Here is a 25,206-nt window from a genome sequence, read left to right on the forward strand (position 1 = left end):
ATGAGCCTGGGAATTTAAATTCATAACTCTGCTAGACACTAAAATCATGGACTGAACAGAGACGTTGGATTTATGGTGTATAACAAACTAACCTCCCTTCCCCCATTTTTTTCTCTTTTCTGGCTGGAGAGGTGTTAATAGGGCATTTCACCTTCAATGGTCTTTTGAAATATGTGTTAGCTACTTATACTAAACAACCTGTTCCACCTTGTATTTAGCTGGGATACTGTGAGTACATTTGTCAGACCTGAAGAAGAGCTCTGTGTCAGCTCGAAAGCTTGGGTCTCTTACCAACAGAAGTTGGTCCAATAAAAGATACCGCCTCACCCTCGTCTCTCTAATATCCTGGGACTGACATGTCTACAACACCACTGCATATAAAGAAAACTGCAAAACACAGAACGCGAAGGTCAGGAACTTATGAGCTACAGCAATAATACTTAAGTATGTTCAGTGTTAACAAACAAATATGCAATATTAAAAAAGGAACTTAGCTGACAGTTACTTTAAGTCATGTCTAATTCTAAGTGTTGAATGAAATAGTAGAGTAAATGGATATTCAAAATGTAAAGTCCTAGTTTCACACAGCTCAAGAGGACAATGAACCATTAGATATTCTTCAGTTAGTACTGCTTCTACACAGCCAGGTTCATTGTTTCATAATTCCAATTATAATACAGTTCAGTAGAGTTTTTCACAGCTTCACGGATCACAACACTTTGACATTGCTTACACTCTACACATGATGAACCAGTTCATTGTTAGGGAGCAATTACATCATTTTCTTGAAAGAAGTTTTGCAGAACTGAAAAAAAACCTCAGTTACACAAATACACATGCAGATTCTGTTGTATTATTTTATTGTGTATATATGTACTAGTTGAATATTTTCTAAAAATACAGCAGCTAAGAACTTCTTTCTATCAGGTAACTAAGAATAAATGCATTTATCCCAGGAGAATAAATAAAATATCCCATGTTACCAGATGAGTCTATAAGTAAATAATAATTATAAGCACAGGATATATTCATTCATATGTTAAAAATACACAGTGCAATAACTGCCAAGAAAATAAGTACAGATAATGAGGAACATAAGGTTAAAAATGAAGGCTTTCAAGCTTGACAGCAAATATGAAGATTGAAGAAGGAAAACCACTACAACGTTAGGTACATTATCAACACCTAGGATTACCATGTCCACTAGTTTCTAGGAGTATAAGCTGCACATTTCCAAAAAATATGGAAAATTTTACAACTGTATTAAATACTTAAAATGGTCATCATACAAGTCAGAATAGAATTATATATTCACACCCCTTTACACTGCGCCATCTAAAGTAAGTTAAGCCTTAAGATAACTATGTGGACATCTGTCAGACTTAACGCAAGCTTGCAAAGTCATCCTGAAATGTAATTACCCACTATTAGCTAACACATCAAATCATTTGCTGTTTACCACGATGATGGAGAAATGAGGCGAAAGGCTGATGTCCCACTTGCTACTCCTAAAAGAACAACTCTTTCTGGGTGAATACAAGTTTGCAAGGCTGATATAATCACCATACATGTACAAAATAAAAGTCAAGCTTCTGCTAATTGCATGAACATGTGACAATTTATCATGTAATTTAAATATATATTCTTTCCTTGCCACAGACACACAAAACCATATGAACATGTAAACACCGATGCAGACACAAGTTGTAGTGAAACTAACAGAAAAATCCCTGTAAAAACCTTGTTTATTGTGCTAAGAAAATATAACAAAAGTCTTTAATACTGAATCTGTTTCCAGATATTTTATCTTCATCAGAGTGTAGAATATCTAACTGAAATGTACCTCGTGACTGCAGCTTATCATCTGTATAACTGGTATGTGTGCACATGTTTACAATAGCCCCCAAGAACAAAACACATTTTGCATCTATGTGTATCATGAAAGTTCTATCAACTAGTGAAATAATCTTTGCAAATCAAAAGAGAACAAGAACTTGCTGATAACTCATCAAGGAAGCTAAAATGCTTAAGTCCTGGGTATGAAATTATCTAAAACCCTCAAAATCCATGCCACGGTCAGTGACTTAAAAAAAACCAACCACCATAAATCAGTAACTAGTCAGAAAAGTAACTTAGAAAGGTGATTGTGGGGTTCCTACTTATTTCAAAGTAACAGTCACACAGTTTTTCTACCAGAAGGAACCATTTTACAATCACTTCTCCCCACTATACCCATGTGAATATTTCAGATACATTTAAGATACATTCAAAAAAGAACTAGATAAACTCATGGAGGATAGGTGCATCAATGGCTATTAGCCAGGAAGGGCAGGGATGGCATCCCTAGCCTCTGTTTGCCAGAAGCTGGGAATGGGCAACAGGGAATGGATCACTTGATGACTACCTGTTCTGTTCATTCCCTCTGGGGCACCTGGCATTGGCCACTGTCACAAGATGGGATACTGGGCTAGATGGACCTTTGGTCTGACCCAGTGTGGCTGCTCTTATGTTCTTAAGATTTATTTACCTATAGAATCCTAGTCATCACTAGCCTTTAAATGTAAAAGCAGCATTATTAAGATTACAGAATACCATAGTTAGCAATTTCTAACATTTTAAATATCACTGCCTTACTGGGAGAGTGGCCATGGTCTGGGAAGGTATAAAAGATACCTTTCAGCGACTGATTCAGAGTTACTGCCATCTTCAAGTGTGGTTCCACTCTGAAAAGTAGATGTAGAAATGGCATTGCTGAGCTTCATGTTCACTTTCAATGAATCCAGGTCAAATATGCTCAGTTTAAAGAGTAAAATGATGCTTTTCCTAGCTGGTTTGCACTGTTATTGTAGCAGTGTTGGTCCCAGGACACGAGAGAGACAAGACGGGTGAGGGAATATCTTTTATTGGACCAACTTCTGTTAGTGAAAGAGACAAGCTCCGAGTACCTTTCCCAGACCTGATGAGCGGTTGTTGTAGCTCAAAAGCGTATTTCTCTCACCAACAGAAGTTGGTCCAATAAAAGATATTACCTCATCTACCTTGTCTCACTTTTCCTAGCTGTGAGTCCAGCAAACTTCACCTCATCTCCAAAAGTCACACTGGGATCTTTCATTCTCGCACATAATCATGCATATAAGTGGTTCTACAGACCAAATTATGGCATCAATTACTCCTTTCATCCCCATCATATTTAGATGATGCCCTCAGTGACATCTGTGCCAGCCACTGTTTTCAGTTACAAGTGATTGAAAGTTAATAAAGCGTTCTGATGATGATGCAAAAGAAGGAATAGAATCCAGCTCAATCCCACCTAGCTGTGGGGGCTCTGAAGGGCTAACAGGTGTGAAAACCTATCTGTAGCGCTTCAGTGCTCAGATCTGATCTGACAACACACAGGAGAGCAGATCTAGGGAACGAGAAGAGCCATTTACCCACAGTTGCATTTTAGAATAGAACCACACTTTAAGGCAGACGGGGAAATGTCATTCTCAAGGCAAAAAGGCAATCAGCTAAAGGCAGGGTTAATGAAGGAAGCATGGACAACAATAAGGCACTCAAATGAGCTAGGAAAAAGCCCACACTCAAAATAAACAGTCTCCTGCCCCTCCACCCCCACCCCAAAGTGTTTTCCATCCAAATATGCAAACTTGTCATAAGGCTTAAAATCTAGCATTGAAGGGCTAATGTACTGATCTCACTCACACTGAGTGACCTCAGTTATTGGAGTCTTTCCCATTTACTAGCTAAGGTCAAGATTTCTCATTTGTTCTCCAAAATGACTTAAACAAATCTACTCCATATCACTTCTAAGGTCTAAAGACAGACTTCGTTTCCATCAGAAAAGAAGAGTTACTTAGCCATTTGTACACAAATTTCACCCACATGATGGACATTAAACAAAGTAAAACATACGAAGTAAGTGAAACATAATGAATATAGAGAAAACTATTGCTAGCAGAGGTAGATAAAAAAAAGACCATCTGGACCATACTTTAGGATAAATGCCACATTCCTCCAGAAACTGTTTTCAATCTTCACGAAGTGTATCCATTTTCTTTTTGCCTACAGAAAGCTGTTTTGCCCTCCTCTCCCAAAGTAATCCTACAATGGACACAATCTGTTATCTATGAGAGACTTCTTTTTGTGCCCCCAATCTGCTAGTGTTGCTCTGTTGGGGTTATTAGTTTGAAAACAAGTTTTTAAGCAAAAGCGTTTCATGAGATACAAACTAACTATGACATGGGATAAGGCGGTGAAACCTCACTCCTTTATTTTGCTTTAAATTCTCAAAATAACTCCTGATACACGCTATGAGTTATTGCTAGTTGCTTTAGAAGTTTGGTAAAAAATAAGTTTGTACTTTTATAGAAACGCTGACCCACTGAAGGTAAATGCCAAGCAGTAACCCCCAAATCTCTTTTAACAACTGACCATGAAATTCTATAGCATACACACACACACTACATACAGAATTTTTAAAAATAAAGTGTCTGTTAGTAACTTTGAGATATTGTAACATGTACAGTCTCTTTTTAGGCTATCCTATGGGCTATGTTGGTGGGCAAGTTCGCTGGGTCTTGTTTCAATGTTCAATAGGTGGTGGTTTGGGAAGGATGAACGGACGGTCCGATTCATCAGTGGCTGAAGCGGGCGGAAGTTGTCTACCATCCTCTTCTCTTCTTCCCCAGCTGAGGTAAAGAGCAGCATCCGAAACGCCTCAAGCTGGGAATGACAAATGGTGAAAATGAGTGACTGGGCAGTCAGAAGAACAACCGGAGTAAAAGGAATACAGGATCACTCAGGTTTGGAAACTATCAGAGCTCGCACTAAACTCAAGTACTGAGAGGTTTTGGCATGAACTTGCAGCATATCTTCACCACCTGCTGATAAAGATCATGTTCTCAACTATATCAATACAAGATATGAACTGCCAATCATCTGTCATTTTCAGGTGAACGACATCTTTATTCACCTTTAACTTCTTGCCAATCCCGAGACAGTGACGAGTCCTGAGTATTCATGGGTTGCATATGCACCACCTTTATATAAATCTTTCTGTACTTCACCATTCTTAGATTACATCCTGCCTGTAAGGTCTGTTCTCCTAATTCAGACACACACACGTTGATGCATGGGAAACAGTAAGTTTCAGCAACAGTCACGTGTTGCTGCTAGCTCTCAAAATCCAGGCATCCAGCAGATGAGGTTTTTAGCATAGTTTCTTTAAAGCCCATAAGGGAACTGCAGTGACCTGTTCTCTATCAGAAGGGATGGGATTTTTAGGGAGAGAAAGGGAAGACAGTACAGAAGAGTCTGAATTGAAAAAGAGAACACACTATACCTCAAATTAAAGTTGTCTTCTTTGCTCTGTTATACCTTTCTCTTCTTTTCAAGCCACTCTAACTCTTGCATTCCCCTTTGTGTAAAATAAAGCCATATGCCCATCTATACTTCTATTCTTAACAATTTGGAATTTCTGAATTTATTGTTGGACATTAATATGCCACGGAGTTTTTACTGGGAATTGTCAGTCTTGCCATGTGTCATTGTAAACTCCTCAATAACTTGGTGAAAATGAATGAATTTGCCTGCAGTGCCTCCTAAACTAGGAGGAATTGTCAGATCAGATCATATGTCATTCAAATGGCACATTTTCCCTAGATCTGAAACAATCACTTTAATGTCACAATAATTGGCCATTCTTGATGCATGTTTCCTTGGATGGTTGGAGAATACTGAGGAGTGCCAGCAAGAACTGTAATTTTAGCCTCTTGCTGCTCCTAATCTCTGTGCCTCTTCTGTCAGTTTGGAACGTCTCCACCTGTATTTCAAGCCAAAGAGCAGTATTAAACTGGCAACACGCGGCACAGAATTAAGAGCAGCAGGGATACACAGTGACAAGAACTGGATGAATGTTAGAGCACTAAGTATAAATATCAACCTAAAACTGCTAAGTTCCTATTTGAGGTGGCCTCTAAATAGTCCACTTGTGGGCACCCTTTCTTCCTCTTTTTTTTTTTTTTCTTTTTCTTAAGAAAAAGCTGACTGCCACTCTAATCAACTATAAACAAATCTATCCCCCAAAAGGGCATTAAAAAAAGCTGATAAGCTTTGAGCTCACAGCACCCTCAGCAGTTAGGAGGAACCAAAAGGCAATTAGGGGCTCTCCCCTTTTTTTTAAATATATCCTTGGAACCTTGCACAAGGGGAAGGGAAACGGGGGTGTGTGTCTCCAGTGCTCTGTAGAAGATTCTGGAAGTTTATAATACAAGTGCCTGGATTCCACAAGCATGAACATGTATAGCCAACGCTCACTGCCACCAGAAGACACTGAGGCCAAGATTTAGCAAGACTCCAAAAAGGATAAGATGTTTCTCCGGATAGTTAATGCTATCAAAATATTTTTGAAAAGCTATTAAACGTCATGTTTAAGCCAATCTCTTAGATCAGGATGAACCCTGTTTGTGGGGCAGATTATCCCACATCTGCTACTGTGAGGTTCTTACACCTTACTCTGAATCATAAGATTCTGGTCTCTGTCAGACACAAGTTAGACTAGACTAGACAGACCTTGGGCCAGGTGGCAATCTCTATGTCCTCCACCTTACTGGTAAGTAACTTCTCTTTCTGTGGAGCCTTTATTTCCCCCTCTATCCCAGAAGGAATAAACCATCTTTATTAAAAAGCAAACTATTAGCATTATAAATACCTGATTTTGATCAACTTCTATTGGTGTCTTCTTAATAATCCAGGTGACAGATTCAGTAAGTGGTGGAGTGGTCAAAGATCCATCGTAGGTCCAATAATCTGGGCATGATGGCATCAAACAGGAGGGGTCAAAGACATCAAACTCAACAATTGTGTCCTAGAGTGCAAGAAAATTCATGTATTAAATATTTCAACCTCTAACAAGAAAAGCCTAGAGGATATATTTGAAAAATCTAAACAGTGATAAGATTAGGAACAATACAATAGTTATTATCAATTGAATGCCATCAATATTATTATTGAGCAACCATAAAAAAAGGTTAAGCACTTAAGTCCACTTTCAAAAGTCCTGAGTGTGCTTTGATTTCAATCAAAGGTGCAGAATGTTCAACCTTTTGGAAATCAGGCCACTTACTTGAGTACCTAAAAATAAATGCCTATTTTTTTTAAATGTTGACCCAAGATTATTTCAGTTTTATATGATGAATGTGTTTCCACTCAGAGTTGAGAATTCTGTATAACAGGGGTCGGCAACTTTTGGCTTGCGGCTCGCCAGGGTAAGCACCCTGATGGGCCAGGCTGGTTTGTTTACCTGCCGCATCTGCAGGTTCAGCCTATCGTGGCTCCCACTGGCCGCAGTTTGCCGCTCCAGGCCAATGGGGGCTGCGGAAAGTGGTGCGGGCTAAGGGATGTGCTGGCTGCTGCTGTACAGTGTTCTTTTCGATGCACTGGAAGTTCTCTCTGAGCAGGCTTGGTCAACATTTATTTAGAGAGGTTTTCATGGCATAAAATATATATATATGAGGGTTTATTACAGGAAAAGATGAGAAGAGATTAATAAGACTGTGACTTTTCATTTTGGAAAAGAGATGCCTCAGCAGGGATATGATAGAGGTCTATAAAATCAAGACTGGTGTGGAGAAAGTAAATAAGGAAATGTTATTTACTCCTTCTCATAACAAAAGAACTGGAGGTCACCCAAATGAAATTAATAGGCTGTAGTTTTAAAACAAAACAAAGGGAAGCATTTCTTCCCACAATAAACAGTCAACCTGTGGAACTCCTTGACAGAGGATGTTGTGAAAGCCAAGACTATAAGAAGGTTAAAAAAAAAGAACTAGATAAATTCATGGAGGAGAGGTCCATCAATGGCTATTAGCCAGGATGGGCAGGGACGGTGCCCCTAGCCTCTGTTTGCCAGAAGATGGGAGTGGGCAACAGGGGGTGGATCAGTCGATCATTACCTGTTCTGTACATTCTCTCTGGGACACGTGGCATTGGCCACTGTCAGAAGACAGGATCCTGGGCTAGATGGACTTTTGGTCTGACTCAGTATAGACGTTCTTATGTTCTAAGAGTGATTGCAAGTCACTGGGTTGATAGCTTTTCAGTACTCTTGGAGGCAGTACAGGCATGGGTCAATGTAGGTTCAGGTTCAAGGACATTTGCAAGAGGGACTGGAAAACTTTCAATGTTGACACTGCAAGTTGGAAAGGCACAGCTACCAACGTGCTACACTGGATCACTGCACTATATCAGGGAATCAGGGAGGTCACTGATAAAATGTGTAACCACACAGGGCCAAGAACTAATCTCTGCAGGACCCCATTGGAAACACAACTGCTTAATAAAAATCACCCTTAATATCAGCTTCCTGACTGTGAAAGTAGGGGCTGCAGAGACTTGAAAGTTATGCTCATATAAGAAATCCTGACTGTAGGCTTTGATTAACAAATGTACACAGTAGAAAAATAATGGATACCAGAAAATCTAATATCACAGACAGTAACCACTGTCTCTCTTTACAGCACTGAGCGATTCTCTGAAAAAATTGGCTTTTAGTTACTATGTGGAAATTTTTTAGTAGTTTGGCTTTGTATCAGAGCTCCTCAGCCTCCAGGTAAGGAAAATGCTTTTCTTGACTCAAGCAGATTGGAAAGCAGTCACATAAAGTACATCTGAAAGGTTAGTGGTTTTCTCTACTTGAATCCAACAACTTTCCCTATCGTTTCAAAATGTCCTAACCTCAGTCCAGTCCCACCCCCCACATCAATGACAGTAATAAAGAATTTATTAGTGACTTGATACTATCAAAATATTCTGTATGTTGATAGACTCACGAACAATAAGGATAGAGATAGGCATTGGAATATTTAAACATTGCATTTAAAAATATGTATTACCTTGTGTTTAACTGCTGGTAACGCATCTACTAACTTCTGTAGTCCTGCATGATGAGCTCCCAGCTGCATTACACAGATATAAATGTGTAAGTCATCAAGCACACATTACTGAAATACCCACCACAAGAAGTTGAATAAAAAAAGTCTATATATTTTATGTTTTAATTTAAAAAAATTATATATAAAATGTATCAATACAGATGCAGTAACCATTTACCTTCAAAAATACTCCTATGACAACCAAACCATTATTCTCCATGATAGCTTCTTCAAAACTTGTAGACGTGACAGGATTCCAGTGTACTAAATGCAGCTGAAATACAAGTGAATGACAGTTTCACACACATACACAAGACAGACAAATAGAATCAAAACAAATGAAGTTTCTCCTGGTCTTTGTCCTACATTTCGCCTTTGACAATTTGAGATGTACAGCAGCTATCTTAAAAATCAAAAGCCACAAAATGGGGAACTAAAACATATACTTGAAACTAGTATTTGGTTCTTAGCTGCTTTTTTCAACAAAAGTACTAACCTCAGCCCCATACTTTTCATTTCACAGAAGACTGATTTTGTTTGTGGGTGACAGATGACAAGAGTGTTATTCAAAGGTGCAGAAGGAAGTTAGCTGCACTAGGCACCTCGCTCCCCTTTGTGCCTTTAAAAATCAAATGGAAAATTTCCCTCATTATAAGAAAGAGATGAGAGCTATAGAACAGACAGCTCTCCTAGGGTTAAATCTACCCCAAGCGAAGGGCCAGCCCAGCACAAAACCTATCTGCACAACTTTAAAGTGCCACGTAAGCCTTCTCAATAAGGAACTTAAGTAGTGATACCCCTTGTGCTAGCTCTCTACATGGAGGTTAATTTGACATCTTATTCATAGTCTGGTTTTTAATAAATCTCACACTACCAAACAAATAGGCAGACACCACTATGGCATCATCAATGGGGGGGGGGGGGGGGAGGGGAAGAAAGAGGAGGAAAGAACCATTTTCAAGTCTATCTCCATTTTCATTGAATAAAAAGAAAATTATTTTCACATCTGTCACACTTTCCTCTCTGAGTCTAATGGGTATTTTCTCCCCTAGTCCCACCTCCTTTATTCACTGTTCTCTTAAGACTTGCCTACACTAGAAAGTAGTACTGCTTGAACTATGCTGGTATAGTTAAAGTAGCCAAACCCTGCCCCACTCATGGTGGATTCAGTTATGTTAGTATAAAAGTCTTTACATCAGTTTGTAGGCTGCTGGCCTGTCCACTCAGCACAGGAATGACTGACACCATGCCCAAAGTCTGGTTCAGGCCCTTCTGAGTAAGAACATTCAATACAATTATCCCGTCTCCACTAACCCATGATTTCCTGAAGGATCCTTACTATTCCGTCCCATCCCATACACCCAACTGAGCCACTTGCTGCCTTTTATTGATCTCTACCTGATCAGTCTCAGGTGGCAGGTAGCTGATCCATCACAGGTAAAGCTGGTTCAGGGTTGATAAAAATTGATGACAAAAATCTGATTTTTTTAAATTTATATCAAACATTTTTATTTAAACACAGGCTTACGTTTTCAAATTAAAATTAAATTTGAAAGTGACAACCAATATTAAGGCCTAAATGTACACGTTTCAAATAATCTAAATTAAATAAAAATAATAATATTAAGCAGTATATGTCTGCTGCCAACTTTTAAAGAAAGTCAAACCACTGAACTGGAGGAAGTTACTGGCTACCTACCTGTAATCAGAGTTTGCTGAAGTGCTAAACCAGCTTTTGACAGCAGTAGCCTCTTCTGCAGGTGCAGAGAGGATGTCTTTAGATTTTTACATTTCAGTTTGTTCATCTAGTTCAGTTCAATGACTATCTCATACAAAGTTAAGAAGCCAATTGGGAGTTGTAAAAGCAGAAAAGCTTGTTTTCCTCTTCCAATCTATAAACAAAAACTAGGTGAGAGAGGATGGGGTCTAGCAGTTCTAAAATCTTGAAGGATATGCTGACCAGAAACAATCAGTTTAATTCATTAAGTATAGATAATACGGCCTTTGTTTAATATCAATCTTAAATGCAAAGCATGTTTTGATAAACTTTTTTCTTATGTATCCAGCACTTTTATTTAAGAAAAGATTAAAATGCTCTTTTTATACATTTTTAATTGAATTTGAATTTCCATCCAAATGGAGCTTGACACAAATCACAGATAAAAAATTGCTCATTTAGTAGACAAGAAATGCACCACTTACACTTTCTACCATAACAAAATGTAAAAATTATGAGTCTGAATAAATGTAAGTTAAGCTATATAACTACTTAAATAAATGGGTATAGGTACACTGTATCCTCCTGGTTAGCAAAAAAACAGCACCAAATTCAGTGTAAAGGTTGTATTTAGTTGCAAACAACATATTAATGTTCACTAACTAATGAGAATCAACCTTTATTTAGGAAAATAACTAGGAAGTTCAATGCAAAACACATTTAAAACTAGTGATTTAAATCAATCTACCCAGGACTGGGCCCAATTACCCTTAAAGGGCCAGCCGCTCTGTGACAGAGTTATAGTTAAGGCTACGTTTTATTCATGGGTATTTTTAGTAAAATTCATGGATAGGTCACAAGCAGTAAACAAAAATTCACGGCCTGTGACCTGTCCATGACTTCTACTATATACACCTAACTAAATCGTGGGGGAGGAGGTGGCCCGGGGGCACTGCGGGTGCTGGGAGAAATGTGGCTCAGCATCCCCACTGGTGTTGGGGGGTGGGGGCAGCAGGCTTCCTACCTGGCTCCATGCCTCCTCGGAAGTGGGGACAACCCCCTTGCTCAGCTCCTAGGTGGAGACATGGCCAGGCAGCTCTGCACATTGCCCCCGCCCCAAGCGCCAGCTTCATTGCTCCCATTGGCTGGGAATCGCGATGAATGGGAGCTGCGGAGGCAGCGCCTGAAGGCGGAGGCAGCGCACAGAGCTGCTTGGCCACATCTCTGCCTAGGAGTTGAGGGAGGGGGATGTTGCCGCTCCCGGGGAGCCCTCCGAGGTAAGCGCCACCCAGAGCCCGCTTCACCCCATCTTATGTCCCAACCTCCTCCCACACCCAAACTCCTGCTGCAGTTGGGAGGAGGGGGGGCATGGTGGCCCGAGACTGCCCCAGCAGCAGCTGGTGCAACTGGCACAGGGGCTGCCTGAGCTGCCCCCGGGCGAGGCGCACCACCCACTGTGGAAGTCACGGGGGCCACAGAAAGTCACAGAATCCGTGACTTCCGTGACCTCCATGACAAACTTGGAGCCTCAGTTATAGTTGATTCTAGTCTGAGAAACAAAATAAGCTCTACCAGCATAAAGTACCTTTACACAAGTATAACTACATCCACAACAGAGTTCATACCAGTATAACTATCGGTTAAAAAATATAATTCTCAACCATCATAGTTAAATGGTTATAGCTTTTCTAGTGTAGACCAGGTCTTAGTCTCATCCGCTCTATTTTCCCTTCTACCCTTTCCCCTAAAAAAGAGTAACACGATTTGGGCAGAGACACAGTCCTGCCATCCCAAGCAGCACGGATAGTAACAGCAGTGATGTTTTGCTGTATGCCAAGGGATCATTCTGTGGATTTCATTGTCTGCATTCAAACAGTGCCATATACCAGAAAAAAAGTGTCACTGGAATTTTCATTCAAGCAGCCAACAACCAATTTTAGGACCACGTGCTTTTCTGGAATGTGTGGCAGCTCTCATCTTATTAATAGGACAACGGCTGAACTTTGCTGCTAATTAGGACTGACCATTACTGGTAAGCAGCAGTTCTGCACATCGACCACAGCTTCGTACTAGCTTTCTAGCCAGGATTAGGGCTGGAATCATTGAGTTCTAGCCTCCTGCTTGTGCAAATATCAGATAGGAGTACTGTTCAGCATTCCTCGCCATACCTCTGCTGGGAAGACTTTGCTGTCAACCATGTGCTCTGAACCCCATTCATTTATGGCTCCCCAGTGGAAGTGAAACTGCTTTAGCCTGTAATGGTTTTCCAAGGGTCCTCCCATAATTACTGGGGAAAAAAAAGAAAAGAAAAAGAGTTACATATAGCTGATAACTGATTTAGAACTGCCTCAGTGACATGTGAAAATAATACAGCTTTCTTCTCTCCTTGCATTGTATTTACCCAGGAAAGCTCAGATGCAGCAACAGCTTTACATTAATGTTTTCTCCTTAGCTAATTTTACAGCTCAATTCACTAAAGCATCTAAACAAAACTGCTTGGGGCAAAGGTGTGACTTTAATTAGCTCACAGATGAACTCAAGCTAAAGTTAATTTATGACTTCCCATTTTATAGAGTAAACAAAGCTTCCTCACCCAACTCCCTGCAAGGGAAAGAATTTTTACAAGTTCAGTCAGGATTTGTCTGGCAGAGTCATGGTGGCTCTATGTAACAACTTCTCTGAGCAGGTGCATCAGAAGCAGTTCAGTGGGTTGTCACTGAATATTTACATCATCAGGATTCAAAGACAAAAATAGTTTCTCCATCTATGACATGATCAATGAAACCTGAAACTGTAGAAGATACTGGAATTTCTCAGGTGATAATACAAACCACCAATATCCTCCAAATTCTTATTCTAACTGTACGAATACAATTAGTATATTTTGGCAAGCATACGATCTTAAATCTTTTTCAAATGTTACAGAAGTTTAGAATATGTGACTCTGCAAGAACTGTGACTGACACACAAGTTTTAGAGCATCAGTCCAACATTAAACTATTTCCAAAATGCCTGTAAAATATGCTGATATTTTGTATGTTGAAAACTATTTGGATGCTTATCAGGAAGCATCTAAACACTGTCTGCATATGTGCAAAAATCCAAAGCTCGTAGAAGTCAGACTGTATTATTTACATGTGATATTTTGAATTGGCCTAGGTCACAATAGAATGTAATCCTTCCTAGCCTCATGTTTATTAAATTATTAAAATAGCAACTCATAATTTAGTTTAAGCAGGCATTAGACTTTTTGTAATTGGTATACTCACCAAAACTCAAATTATGTATCTGGTTTTGAACGAACTCCTGATGTTTACCCTTTTTCCTGGTGGGAATGATCCACAGGGTCACTCCAGATTAAAACACAGGATCCTCCTGGTTCTAAATCCCTTTTTGCTAGTCACTAGATCATAGCACCTTCTAAACTTTGCTAGTCACTAGATCATAGCACTAGATCTAGTACCAATTACATATAAAGGACTATTAACTAACATTGTTATGTGCTTTACAAACTGATTTACTGATGTTAAATACGTAGTACAGAAGTACTATTTTATATCAAACCACTGTATGGAATAATTAATTCTAACCTCACTCTTGGAAAGAGGGGAATTAATTCTTTTCAGAGGAGAAGAAAACTAAGGTAGAAGGATTAAGGACCAAATTTTCAGAAGTGACCAACGATTTTGGCTGTCCAATTTGTAACACCTTGGGCCTCCTTTTCGCGAGCACAACCCCACATCATCCACTGACCTCAGTTGGAGTCATGAAAGTTCAGCATATTCAAGAACTTTAGGCAAGTCACTACAGACAGAGCAGCTGAGAATCAGAGCTTGGATTAGAACTCAGCTATTCTTGGCTTTTAGTTCCATGTTAAGTCCACTAGACAATGTTGCTTTTCCAGCTGTAGTTAAACCAGCCTAACATAGAATCATAGACTTTAAGGTCAGAAGGGACCATTATGATCATCTAGTCTGACCTCCTGTACAACGCAGGCCACAGAATCTCACCCACCCACTCCTGTATCAAACCTGTATCTGAGTCACTGAGGTCCTCAAATCATGGTTTAAAGACATTAAGGTGCAGAGAACCTTCCAGCAAGTGACCCGTGCTCCACGCTGCAGAGGAAAACGAAACCCCCCCAGGGCTTCTGCCAATCTGCTCTGGAGGAAAATTCCTTCCCAACCCCAAATATGGCAATCAGCTAAACCCTGAGCATGTGGGCAAGACTCCAGCCAGACACCCAGGAAAGAATTCTCTGTTGTAACTCTGATCCCACCTCATCTAACATCCCATCACAGGCCACTGGGCATAGTTACCACTAGTAGTCAATACCTTGGCCTTGGCCTTCCAAAGTAGGTGTACTTACTTATCAGAGCAAAATCTTGCCTATGCAAGACTCCCCCAGGAGCCTTTCTATATACAGGAGCAAGCAACTCCAGAGGTCAGAGTGCAGAACAGGAGTCACATGACTCATTTGTGCCAAAGACTGGCTATATGACCACTGGTAAGTCGTTTCTCCTCCCTGCTCCTCAGTTTCTTCATGTGCATAATAGGGATGCTAACACTTGCTCACCTCTGTACACCACTGGGACCGGGGGAAAATGGGGGAATAAAAGGACTATGGTCTTGATCCTCCAGCATGGAAGCCAATGGGAATTTTGTCACTGACCTCAGGCCCTATATAATACAAGGGTGTTATTATTAACAGAGACAGTGATTTGTTCACCTCCTGGCTAAAGGGAAGATACTTGAAAACAGCTGATGGAGCCATGTCTTTCTTAGAAAAATTTCATGCATTTGCCCCAAACTTCCACTCACACTGTAAAATTCCAATTATTTGTTAAAGGAGCAGTATACCACCAAGATGTACAACTTGACATTTAGCTCATCTAACACCCCATGACTAGTTATCTCAGCTATTTCTTTGCATCCATGAAAAACTGAACATTAGTTTTAAAATACATTAAAGCTTTCTTTCTTCATTTTTTAAACAGGTTCAAAGGAGACAGTAAAGCAAAGTAAGTATAATGAGAGAGCACTGAGGGGGGAGGGAATTAAGACCCCATTCCTATAATGACCTCCACACCTGATCCTATTTGTAAATGTGCATCCATGAATACTCAGACTAGAGTGACCAGATGTCCCAATTTTATAGGGACAGTCGTGATTTTTAGGTCTTTTTCTTATATAGGCTCCTATTACCCCCCACCCCGTCCTGATTTTTCATACTTGCTGTCTGGTCACCCTAACTCAGACTCATGTGAATAGCACCACGCACCTACACAGGTTACTCAAATAAAGTTACTCACAAGCATGTCTATTTGTGAAATCTGACCCTTATGACACATGATAGACAAAGATAACAAACAGGGTTTACAATTCCTTTCCAGTCACTGACACTTTTTGGTTTTTCATGGCCTACAACAATGCTGATTGGTTTCACAACACCATACTTTAAAGGGACTCCCTCTTTTTTCAAAAAAAAAAAAAAGTAGCAGCAGCTTGTCTGAAACTTTTTTTTTTAAACCTAAAAGACAAGGTGAGTGAGATAATATCTTTTGCTAGACCAACTTTTGTTGGTGAGAGAGACAAGCCTTCAAGCTTACACAGAGCTGTTTTTTAAACCCAGTAATGTTACAAGTCCATTTCCATCCAATAGATGGCAGTGGTGCATATAAATAACCAGTACATTACATACCTTTCCCACACCCTTTTTTCCCCTTGTTCTCTTCATTCTCGTGTTCTGCTTGTCTATAGCACCCAATGGCAGGGCTAATCTCCTCTTTTACAAGTCTCATGTTTTTGTCTCAGCTCAGGAGTTCAGCATTTCTGTTTACCTTGGATATGCCCTTCTCTTTTCATCATTTTGTACTTTTCTTCAACATTTTTAATCTTATTTTTCAACTCCACTGCATTTTTATCCATGCTGCTTTCACCTCTCTCTCTCTATTGCAGTTGAATGATAGAAGCTGGGAGGAAGACAAAGCAAAAAGAGAAATCAAAGACAGAGGAGGAATAAGAGAGTGAAAGCAGACTGTGGGGGAAAGAGAGGGAGAAGTTTAGAAAGTTGAAAGGTATATAAAAGAAAATCTCTGTCAAAGTAAAAGCAGAACAGGCTTGTACAGTACAATAGGGTGGCTAATGAGCTTGTGCTGCTTCTAAATAGTTCAATTATCCTAGACTGCTCCACTGTAACTAGCACACTAATACAATTACACACTACCCTGTAAAAACATGAATGTACTATTGTATGATTTCCTTGTTCTATATACACCTGGATGATGGATTAATATACCATATTAAATTAGTGAAACAGTCAGTGACATGGGTTGTTATAACTTCAAAGAGGAACCTAGAACGGCACAGGAGTTTCAGAAATGGTGTACAGAAGCTGTAGCAAATGAGGTCTACACACAAAGTAGTTACATGACAGGCATTGCAATTTGGCCAGTAGGAGATGTTTTAGTATGCACAGTTTGGGAGTGACATTAGGACCTTCTGTTCCGAAAGACAGAAAAAAGGGAGCGATCATCATCAAATGACATGAGGTGTTAACACTTGCAAATCTCTGCTAATAGAAACAGAAGTCCAATGCACAAATGTTTATGACAATAAGGAGGAGCAGCCAGGTGCCTGACACTAAATTTTGAGGGGAAATAATCACTCAGAATGACTGGATAAATAGAATTCCCACACTTCCCTCCATCAAGCAATCTGTTTCTGTGCTTGTAATAAGTGAGAACAGGGACAGTTTCCACTCCGCAATGCTATTATTTGGGCAAATGTTACTTGCTTATAAGCAACTTCAAGACTTGTTAATCTTCCTTTTCTTGTTAACCTGGGGAATCCAGTGTTCTATGAAGAAGCCACAATAATGGATCTCTTTTATAAGATTATTTTCTCAATCCCTCTCCAAACATCATCCAAAAAAAAAGTGTTGGTATCACAGAAATAAGATGTTTACGAATACAGCACTGGGACACCTTCCCCAGAGTTTTTCTGATAGAAGTATTAAAACTGTGAACCTCCTAAGCTATAGATGTTCAGAAGCATTTTGATCCTGTCCCACAAAAGAGTCAAGTCTTTCCTGCATTGGATAAATACTCATCCCAGACCACCTGTGTTTCAAACTGGGAAGGTCTGAACTTATCCAACTCTAAATATTATCTTTCCACATTGACAATTTGGCTAACTAGGGTGAATCAAATGCTATCCAATATATGTGACCAACTGCTACTACTTCATAGATGTTATTAAATATTCTATTCATACCTAATCATAATAGAAAACTGCACTAATATGCTTTTGTCAAATAGATTTTAAGAGAATCAAGGATGAAAAACCTTGAGTTTAGCAGTAATATCTTGAATTTAAACTCACTTGAATTTGCAGTCCAAATTAAAAAATGTATCTGGCAGAGATAAAGCATTTAGCTGTTATCTATAGGTAGAGCTTGGAGATTTTTTTAAAGCAACCTGATCACATGTATTTGCTTACCACATTATCAAATCAGCATTATTTATTATCCCTCAAGAGTTTACTCAGATTAAATAGTTCCAACAGAACAATGTACTCTTCAAAAAGGAATGTGCACCTTGCTGGCTGATTATTTCAAATGCATTACTTCTATGTTAACACAAACAGATAAACAGCCGATTATTTCATTAATGTTTAATTCCAGAATTACAATTTTAAATCCAGTACACGCATGCAAGCATTACCTAAAAAAGACAATGAGGTAAAATCAACAGGAAGGACATAAAGGCTTGTGCAACAAGTGTAGAAGGTTTGCACAATACACAACTTATCCCTTAATACAGGGCTTCAGTGGAGCTTGTGCAGAACCAACGCACTGTGATACTGATTACAGTGAAGCCTTGCTTAGAGAAAAGCTATTCTGTAAAAGGGGGAGAAAAATCACCTTCTTTAGAAGATGATTATACTCTAAGTTGATTTTCAGCCTTTGTTTTCTGATTCTTACTGAGAGAGAGAGACAGATCTTACAGTATGGCATGGACAGGATTTTTCAGCTGTAGATGGAAATAACTCATCAACCTGATCTTGTTGCACTCCTTACCTGATTTGTCTGCAGAATCGTCAAATTCAACCTGGAACGAGTACCCATTGTTCCAGATATAGAGACATGTGGCTGGGTCATAGTGGATTTTCAGGGGCTTCAGGTGAGGGTCATAAACACTGTCTCTCCACTGGATGTTGATTGGAGACTGCCGAGTACCCCCAGAAACGGAAAGCTCGCTCTGCCAAAGCGGATGCACTAGAACCAGAACCCAGAATCAGTCCCTAATGTGTTGTACAGCATTTATGACAGAATACGTTATATTTTTTTGGCAACAGAAAGTCCCTCAGAATATGACTTTCAAAGGCTAGATTCACATCAGCTTGTGTACAAGAAAATAAAGAAAACAGTACATTCCACTTGCATGACTCAGATTTACCCAGGAAAGTGTAGTAACTTGCTTCATAGCTGTATCTGTCACAATAATAAAGCTATTCAAAGCAATTTTGTTTTCTCTCATTTGTCAGGGATAGATTTTTCCTCAATTGTCAACAAATGTACATAGGTCTTCTGTTTCACTACTTAATTTATATACAGCTGTGTCATGTCACTTTATTTTTGCTTATGTATAGGCACGGCAGGATTCAATTTTAATTTATAACTATCAATAAAACACGGATTTCAGCTGACAAGTGAAATTGACCACAACAACAAAAAAAAAAGTCTGTCAGTAACAATCAGCGTATCTGCAGGGAGCAGGTATCACCATGTGCAGGGAGCCCTCTGTAGTCCTGCTGTTACAGGAGTGAGTGAGCAGGTCCATGAAAGCAGAACTACAGAGCTATGCTTCCTCGGGGCTGGTAACACCCTTTCCTTGCAGGATTAAGGTGTAGGGGGAGGCTGTGTTTGGCCTAGCCCAGTGGAGCAGAAACCCCTGGTCAGGACTGTACAGAGGATGAGCCCCAGCTGTGGGAGAGGCCATCCTGCTGCAGAACAGTTCCTGCCAGAGGATGGCTCCCACACTGCCGGCTGGTGGTTGAGCGAGTAAGTGGGACCGGTGGCACCCTATCCCTGCAGCCACAAGGTGAGGGGAAGACTGTGGTCCTAGCCTCGTGGAGCATTGATTCTCCCGAGCCAGAAGTGCAAGGAGCCATTGTAGTTGTCATCATCCCCAGGAGTGGGGAAGGCCACCCTGCTGCTGAATGCCTCAGTCCCCAGGCAGAAACCATTAAACAAAGGGGTGGCCCCGTGGCCAACAAATCATCCTCCCCCTTGCGGTCCTGGCCAGAGGTCTCTGCCATGCCCCACACTTTGTGCCTGTATGGATCTTGTGTCACCAGGCCCGTGGACATGCAGGGAGCCCTCAGCAGGTCTGCAATCACCGTCCACAGGCCCGTGGCCATGCAGGGAGCCAATTCTGGACAGGAACTCTTCAGCAGCAGGTTGACCTCCCTCGCAGCCATGGCTTGTCATCCTCCTTACCATCCTGCCCAGGGTCTCTGCTCTGCCAGGCCAGGACTTCTGAAGCCTCCCCCACACCTTGTGCTTCAGTGTTTTGGACCCCTCCGCTGCACAGGGAGCCCTCTGCAGCCCCACGGTCAGCAGTGCCCTACCCCCATCTCCCACAACTGTCAAAATAAAGTTAAAAATTGAAAAAAATCATCACAGTTAGAAAAAAAATTGAATTCTGCCAAGCCTACTTATGTATTGGTACGACCAACTGACATCAGCGCAGCTCCAGAGGCAGCAGGTGAACTGCCAGTTCAGAACAAGAATATTCTTAGGAAGGCTCCATAAAAATTGGGTCTTTTCCCATCACCCTTCTCTGTTTATGCTCCATATGGCTGGTAATGGATCCCTATTAAGTACTTCTAAAGCACTTATTACAGTATCATCACTGATCTCGCAAGGTGGAATAAAAGACAGATCTTTGTGCCTGCAAGGAGCCCCACTAACAGCCTATGCAGAGCAACTTGCAGGATTGGGACCTATGCATGTACTCAATTTCCAAAGAATCACATTCAACTCATGTAAGGAAATGAGAATCAGGAGGCTGACAAAACTTGCCCGGATCTGGGAAGTCCGGGGTGCTAAATGACTAACGGGCAGCGATTCTCGTAGTCAGTGGACTACTGAAGGTCCAACAATAAATTTCTGGTCATCTACCAATTGGTCTGAAAATTAACCATAAAAATCTTAGAAGTGAGATGGGCTCAGCTATTTTATTAAAAGAATTTTTACGAATTTACCAGCCTCCTTTCCTTTTATGTGAAAGGAAAGGTTAAATATTGTAACAGACCATTCATGTGACAGGTGACTAAACCGTTTTCCCTCCAGCCCCTCAACATGAATCTGGGCACGCTGAAGGTCACTGCTCTTGAGGAAGCTTGCAGCGCTGCGGCTCACTTATATGTCAGCCAGTGCCCAATCAGGACCTCACCTCTAGAGGAAATGCACATATTTGTCTCCTATTATTGTTAACACTGTTTCTGGACACTGTAATCAGGAAAGTGTAATTAACAAGCTGCTGTAAATCTCAGCAACTTTTATGTAACTTTTGAAGAACAGGTAGTCTATCAAAGAATGTGGAACTGCAAATGTAAATTTAAAATTAAACAGAGACACACAAAGTGGTGATATTAAAGAAGATATTTTGCATTGGTTTGGGATAGCCAAGAAAGGATGCGACAGTACTTACTAGCTGGAAGGACTCAAACTATGTGACAGTATAGCTGAAGATTATGACTTGTCTTCCACTATCAATTAACTGTTGTGCTAGACTGATCACAATGCATCTATATTAACACTTAAGACGCAACTGTTCATAGAATTGTGATGAACTGGTGGCACATGCATTAAAATTGCATATTAATACATGGTTGATGGTCTGGCAATTTTTTCCTCTCAAAAATGGCCTCTTGCAATAAGTTTGAGAACCAATCTCTGTGTAAAGACGAGAAGCCAAACTAATTAAAAGTTGGAGAATTTCTTTTTTAAAAACGAATAGCCTGACAGAGGAATGGAAAACAGCACTTATGCAGAAAACCAGGAGCTTTTAGTAATGAAACCAGACCAATTGTGAAGGAGAAGAATGTTGTTTACAAGGGACTGAGCCTGCCGCTGCATCGGGATCTGCTGGGGGGAGTGAGAGACCGCCAGGAGGGAGGCTGAATGCATCCACTCTGGGTGTACGGCAGTGCCTAGGGTGCAGGGTGCCCTGGAGTCCCCAAGGGACGGGTGCAGGGTGCCCAGGGGAGGGGACGGGATGCAGGGGCTGCCCTGGGGCAGAGCGGTTCAGGGGGCTGGGAGGTTTCCAGGGGATAAGAGATGCTGGGTGCCCAAGTAGGGAGAGGCTGGGACAGGCTGCCGGGGGATTACCGGGAAGCGGGTGCAGGATTTCTCGGGTGGGGGGGTCATGTCCCGGGGAATATCCCGGGGAACGGGGTCCCCGAGGAGAGACTATCCCCGGCCGAGTGGGGGTGGGGGCTCTGTGGCGGATGGCCCGGGGGAGCCGAGACGAGGGGAGTCGCCGCAGGGGCCGGGGGTCGGACTCACGGGCGTCGCGGAGGCGGAAGGAGGAGCAGGCGGCCAGGCTGCAGCGTCTCGCCCCCCGCGGCTCGGTGCAGGGGGCGGCGGGCAAGAACCCCATACATGAGCGATTTAGATCTCCCCTTCGCTGGGCTGAGGCCGCCAGGGCCTTCGCAGCAGCTGCAACGGCATCTCCGCGCCCACGCGCCGGTCCGCCCTACGCCAACCCCGGAGCAGCTGCCGGCTCCTCGGGCCTGGCCTGGCCCTGCTTCGCCTCAGCCGGCCCGCCCTCCGCCGCGCCCCGCAGCTCGCCTGGCTGCAGAGCCCAGGCGCGCACAGGAGCCGGCGGCCTCGGCGCCTGGTGGGACTCTCGCGACGGTCTGTCTGCTCGCCCGCCTACCCGAGTCTTGCTGTCTGGGCCTGTCCTTAGGCCTCCCCGCCTTGTCTGGGCCTGGCGCTCGATTGTCCGTCCCCGTCTGTCTGTCCTGCCCTGGCCCTTACACTCTCATTGTCTGTGCCAGTCTGTATGGCCCCTCTGTCTGTCTGTCCCTGCTCTGCTTGCCTTGCCCTGATGGTAGATTGTTCCATCTCCATCTGTCTGTCCTGCCTGGCCCTTACACTCTCATTGTCTGTGCCCAGTCTGTATGGCCCTCTGTTGTCTGTCCCTGCTCCTGCCTTGCCTTGCCTGATGGTAGATTGTCCACTCTCCATCTGTCTGTCCTGCCCTGGCCCTTACACTCTCATTGTCTGTGCCAGTCTGTATGGCCCCTCTGTCTGTCTGTCCCTGCTCTGCCTTGCCTTGCCTGATGGTAGATTGTCCATCTCCATTGTCCTGTCCTGCCCTGGCCCTTACACTCTCATTGTCTGTGCCAGTCTGTTGGCCCCTCTGTCTGTCTGTCCTGCTCCTGCCTTGCCTTGCCCTGATGGTAGATTGTCCATCTCCATCTGTCTTGTCCTGCCCTGGCCCTTACACTCTCATTGTCTGTGCCCAGTCTGTATGGCCCTCTGTCTGTCTGTCCCTGCTCCTGCCTTGCCTTGCCCTGATGGTAGATTGTCCATCTCCATCTGTCTGTCCTGCCCTGGCCCTTACACTTCATTGTCTGTGCCCAGTCTGTATGGCCCTCTGTCTGTCTGTCCCTGTCCTGCCTTGCCTTGCTTGCCCTGCCCTGGCGGTTTAGATTGTCCACTCCATCTGTCTGTCCTGCCCCTGGCCTTTACATCTCACTGCTTGTACCCAGTCTATCTGGCCCTGCCCTTAGACCTCTGTCTGTCTGTCCCCTGTCTGTCTGTCTCTGTCCCCCGTCTGTCTGGCCCTGCTGGTAGAGTGTCCTCTGTCTGTATCATGCCTGTCTCTGGCCTCCTTTGTCTGTCTGTTACTGGCCTTAGACTCTCATTGCATGTACCCCCATCTGTCTGTGCCTTTGATTTACTCGCCTTGCCTACTCCTGTCTGACTTTCCTCTGTCTGTCCTACGTCTGATCTGAAATAGAGTTTTGTAATTGCTGCATCGTCCCCAGAACAATAGTGTTTGTGGCAGTTGGCAGGTCGCATCCCACTGCAGCGCAGTCGTTTTTCAACAGTTGAGATGCTGCCGTGCATGTCGCAGATGAGAAAGTCTGGCAGTCCTGGCAAACGGTTAGGGCTGTGTAGCAGCCTTGCTGTGCCCCACTCCTCGTGCCCCATCCTCAGCTTTAGATTTCAGGGTGCCTTACTGACGTGAATGAATTAATCCTCATAACTTGCTGTTACCAGGGCAGAAACTAAGGCGTAGAGGCTGTGATTCACTAACATTTGTTCCTAAAATCTCTGTTATGCTAGCACTAGTGTAGCCAGGGCACAGGCGCTTTATCATGGTGTCTGCAGTGGCTTGGGCTTGCTTTGTAAAATTTATGAGTACTGTATGTCAGGGGTCTCAACCTTTTTCTTTCTGAGGCCCTCTCCTCCCCTCCGAAAACATGCTATAAAAACTCCATGGCCCGAATGTTGCCACAATAACTGGTTTCTGCATATAAATAAGCCAGGGATGGCTATTAAGGCGATGTCTAAGCAACAGCGGCAATGCCGGCGTGTCCCATGCCACAGGGCCCCACGAGCTACTTGCTTAGGCTCGCGCTTCAGCCTGTGCAGGCGCAGGGCCCTGGGCTTCAGCATCATGCGGTGGGGCTTCAACTTTCTACCCTGGACCCCAGCGAGTCTAATGCTGGCCCTGCTTGGCGCCCCCCTGAAACCTGTTCACTGGCCCCAGAGCCCTGATTGAGAACCACTGCTGTATGTTGATTGGAGATATTTTCTATGTGACTACAGTATATGGGTATAGTTTAGTAGGGAGCTGTTAGGAAAGACAAGCAGGAAGGAAAAAAAATGACTCAAAATCAGCCAAAAAAGCATAGTTGTGGAGGAATCAGGCTGAGACACAGGGATCACGCTGGGGTGTTTGAAGAAATTAGTAGGGCTGTAGATTAATTACAGTTAACTCATGCGATTAACAAAATTAATCGTTATTAAAAAAATTAATTGCAATTAATCAAACTGTTAAATAATAGACTACCAATAGAAACTTGTTAAATATTTTTGGATTTTTTCTAAATTTTCAAATATATTGATTTCAGTTACAACACAGAATACAAAGTATACACTGGTCACTTTATATTATTATTTTTATTAGAAATATTTGCACTGTAAAAATGATAAAAGAAACAGTATTTTTCAGTTCACTTCATACATGTACTGTAGTGCAATCTCTTTATTGTGAAAGTACAACTTACAAATGTAGACATAGGAATCTTTAGCGCATCTGGCATGTAAATATCTTGCGACGCCAGCTACAACCATGCCATGAGAACACCTGTTCTCACTTTCTGGTGACATTGTGAACAAGAAGCGGACAGCAATTATCTCCTGCAAATGTAAACAAACTTGTTTGTCTGAACAAGAAATAGGACTGAATTTACTTGTAGGCTGTGAAGTTTTACATTGTTTCATTTTTGAATGCATTTATATTTTTGTACATA

General features: G+C 42.1%; 1 protein-coding gene across 1 annotated transcript; it reads right to left on the reverse strand.

Annotated features, from left to right (window-relative positions):
* Positions 1-843: 843 nt before the first annotated feature.
* On the reverse strand, positions 844-22,387 carry CA5A (carbonic anhydrase 5A). The gene is given in 8 exon segments (XM_032793752.2): positions 844-4,722; positions 6,710-6,865; positions 8,892-8,954; positions 9,109-9,204; positions 12,816-12,934; positions 18,728-18,925; positions 22,223-22,363; positions 22,366-22,387. Coding segments are annotated over 8 exon segments (975 nt in total). The 3' UTR covers positions 844-4,542.
* Between the last annotated feature and the right edge of the window lie 2,819 nt (positions 22,388-25,206).

The sequence above is a fragment of the Chelonoidis abingdonii genome, chromosome 19, assembly GCF_003597395.2.
Source record: "Chelonoidis abingdonii isolate Lonesome George chromosome 19, CheloAbing_2.0, whole genome shotgun sequence".
Lineage (NCBI taxonomy): Eukaryota > Metazoa > Chordata > Testudines > Testudinidae > Chelonoidis > Chelonoidis abingdonii.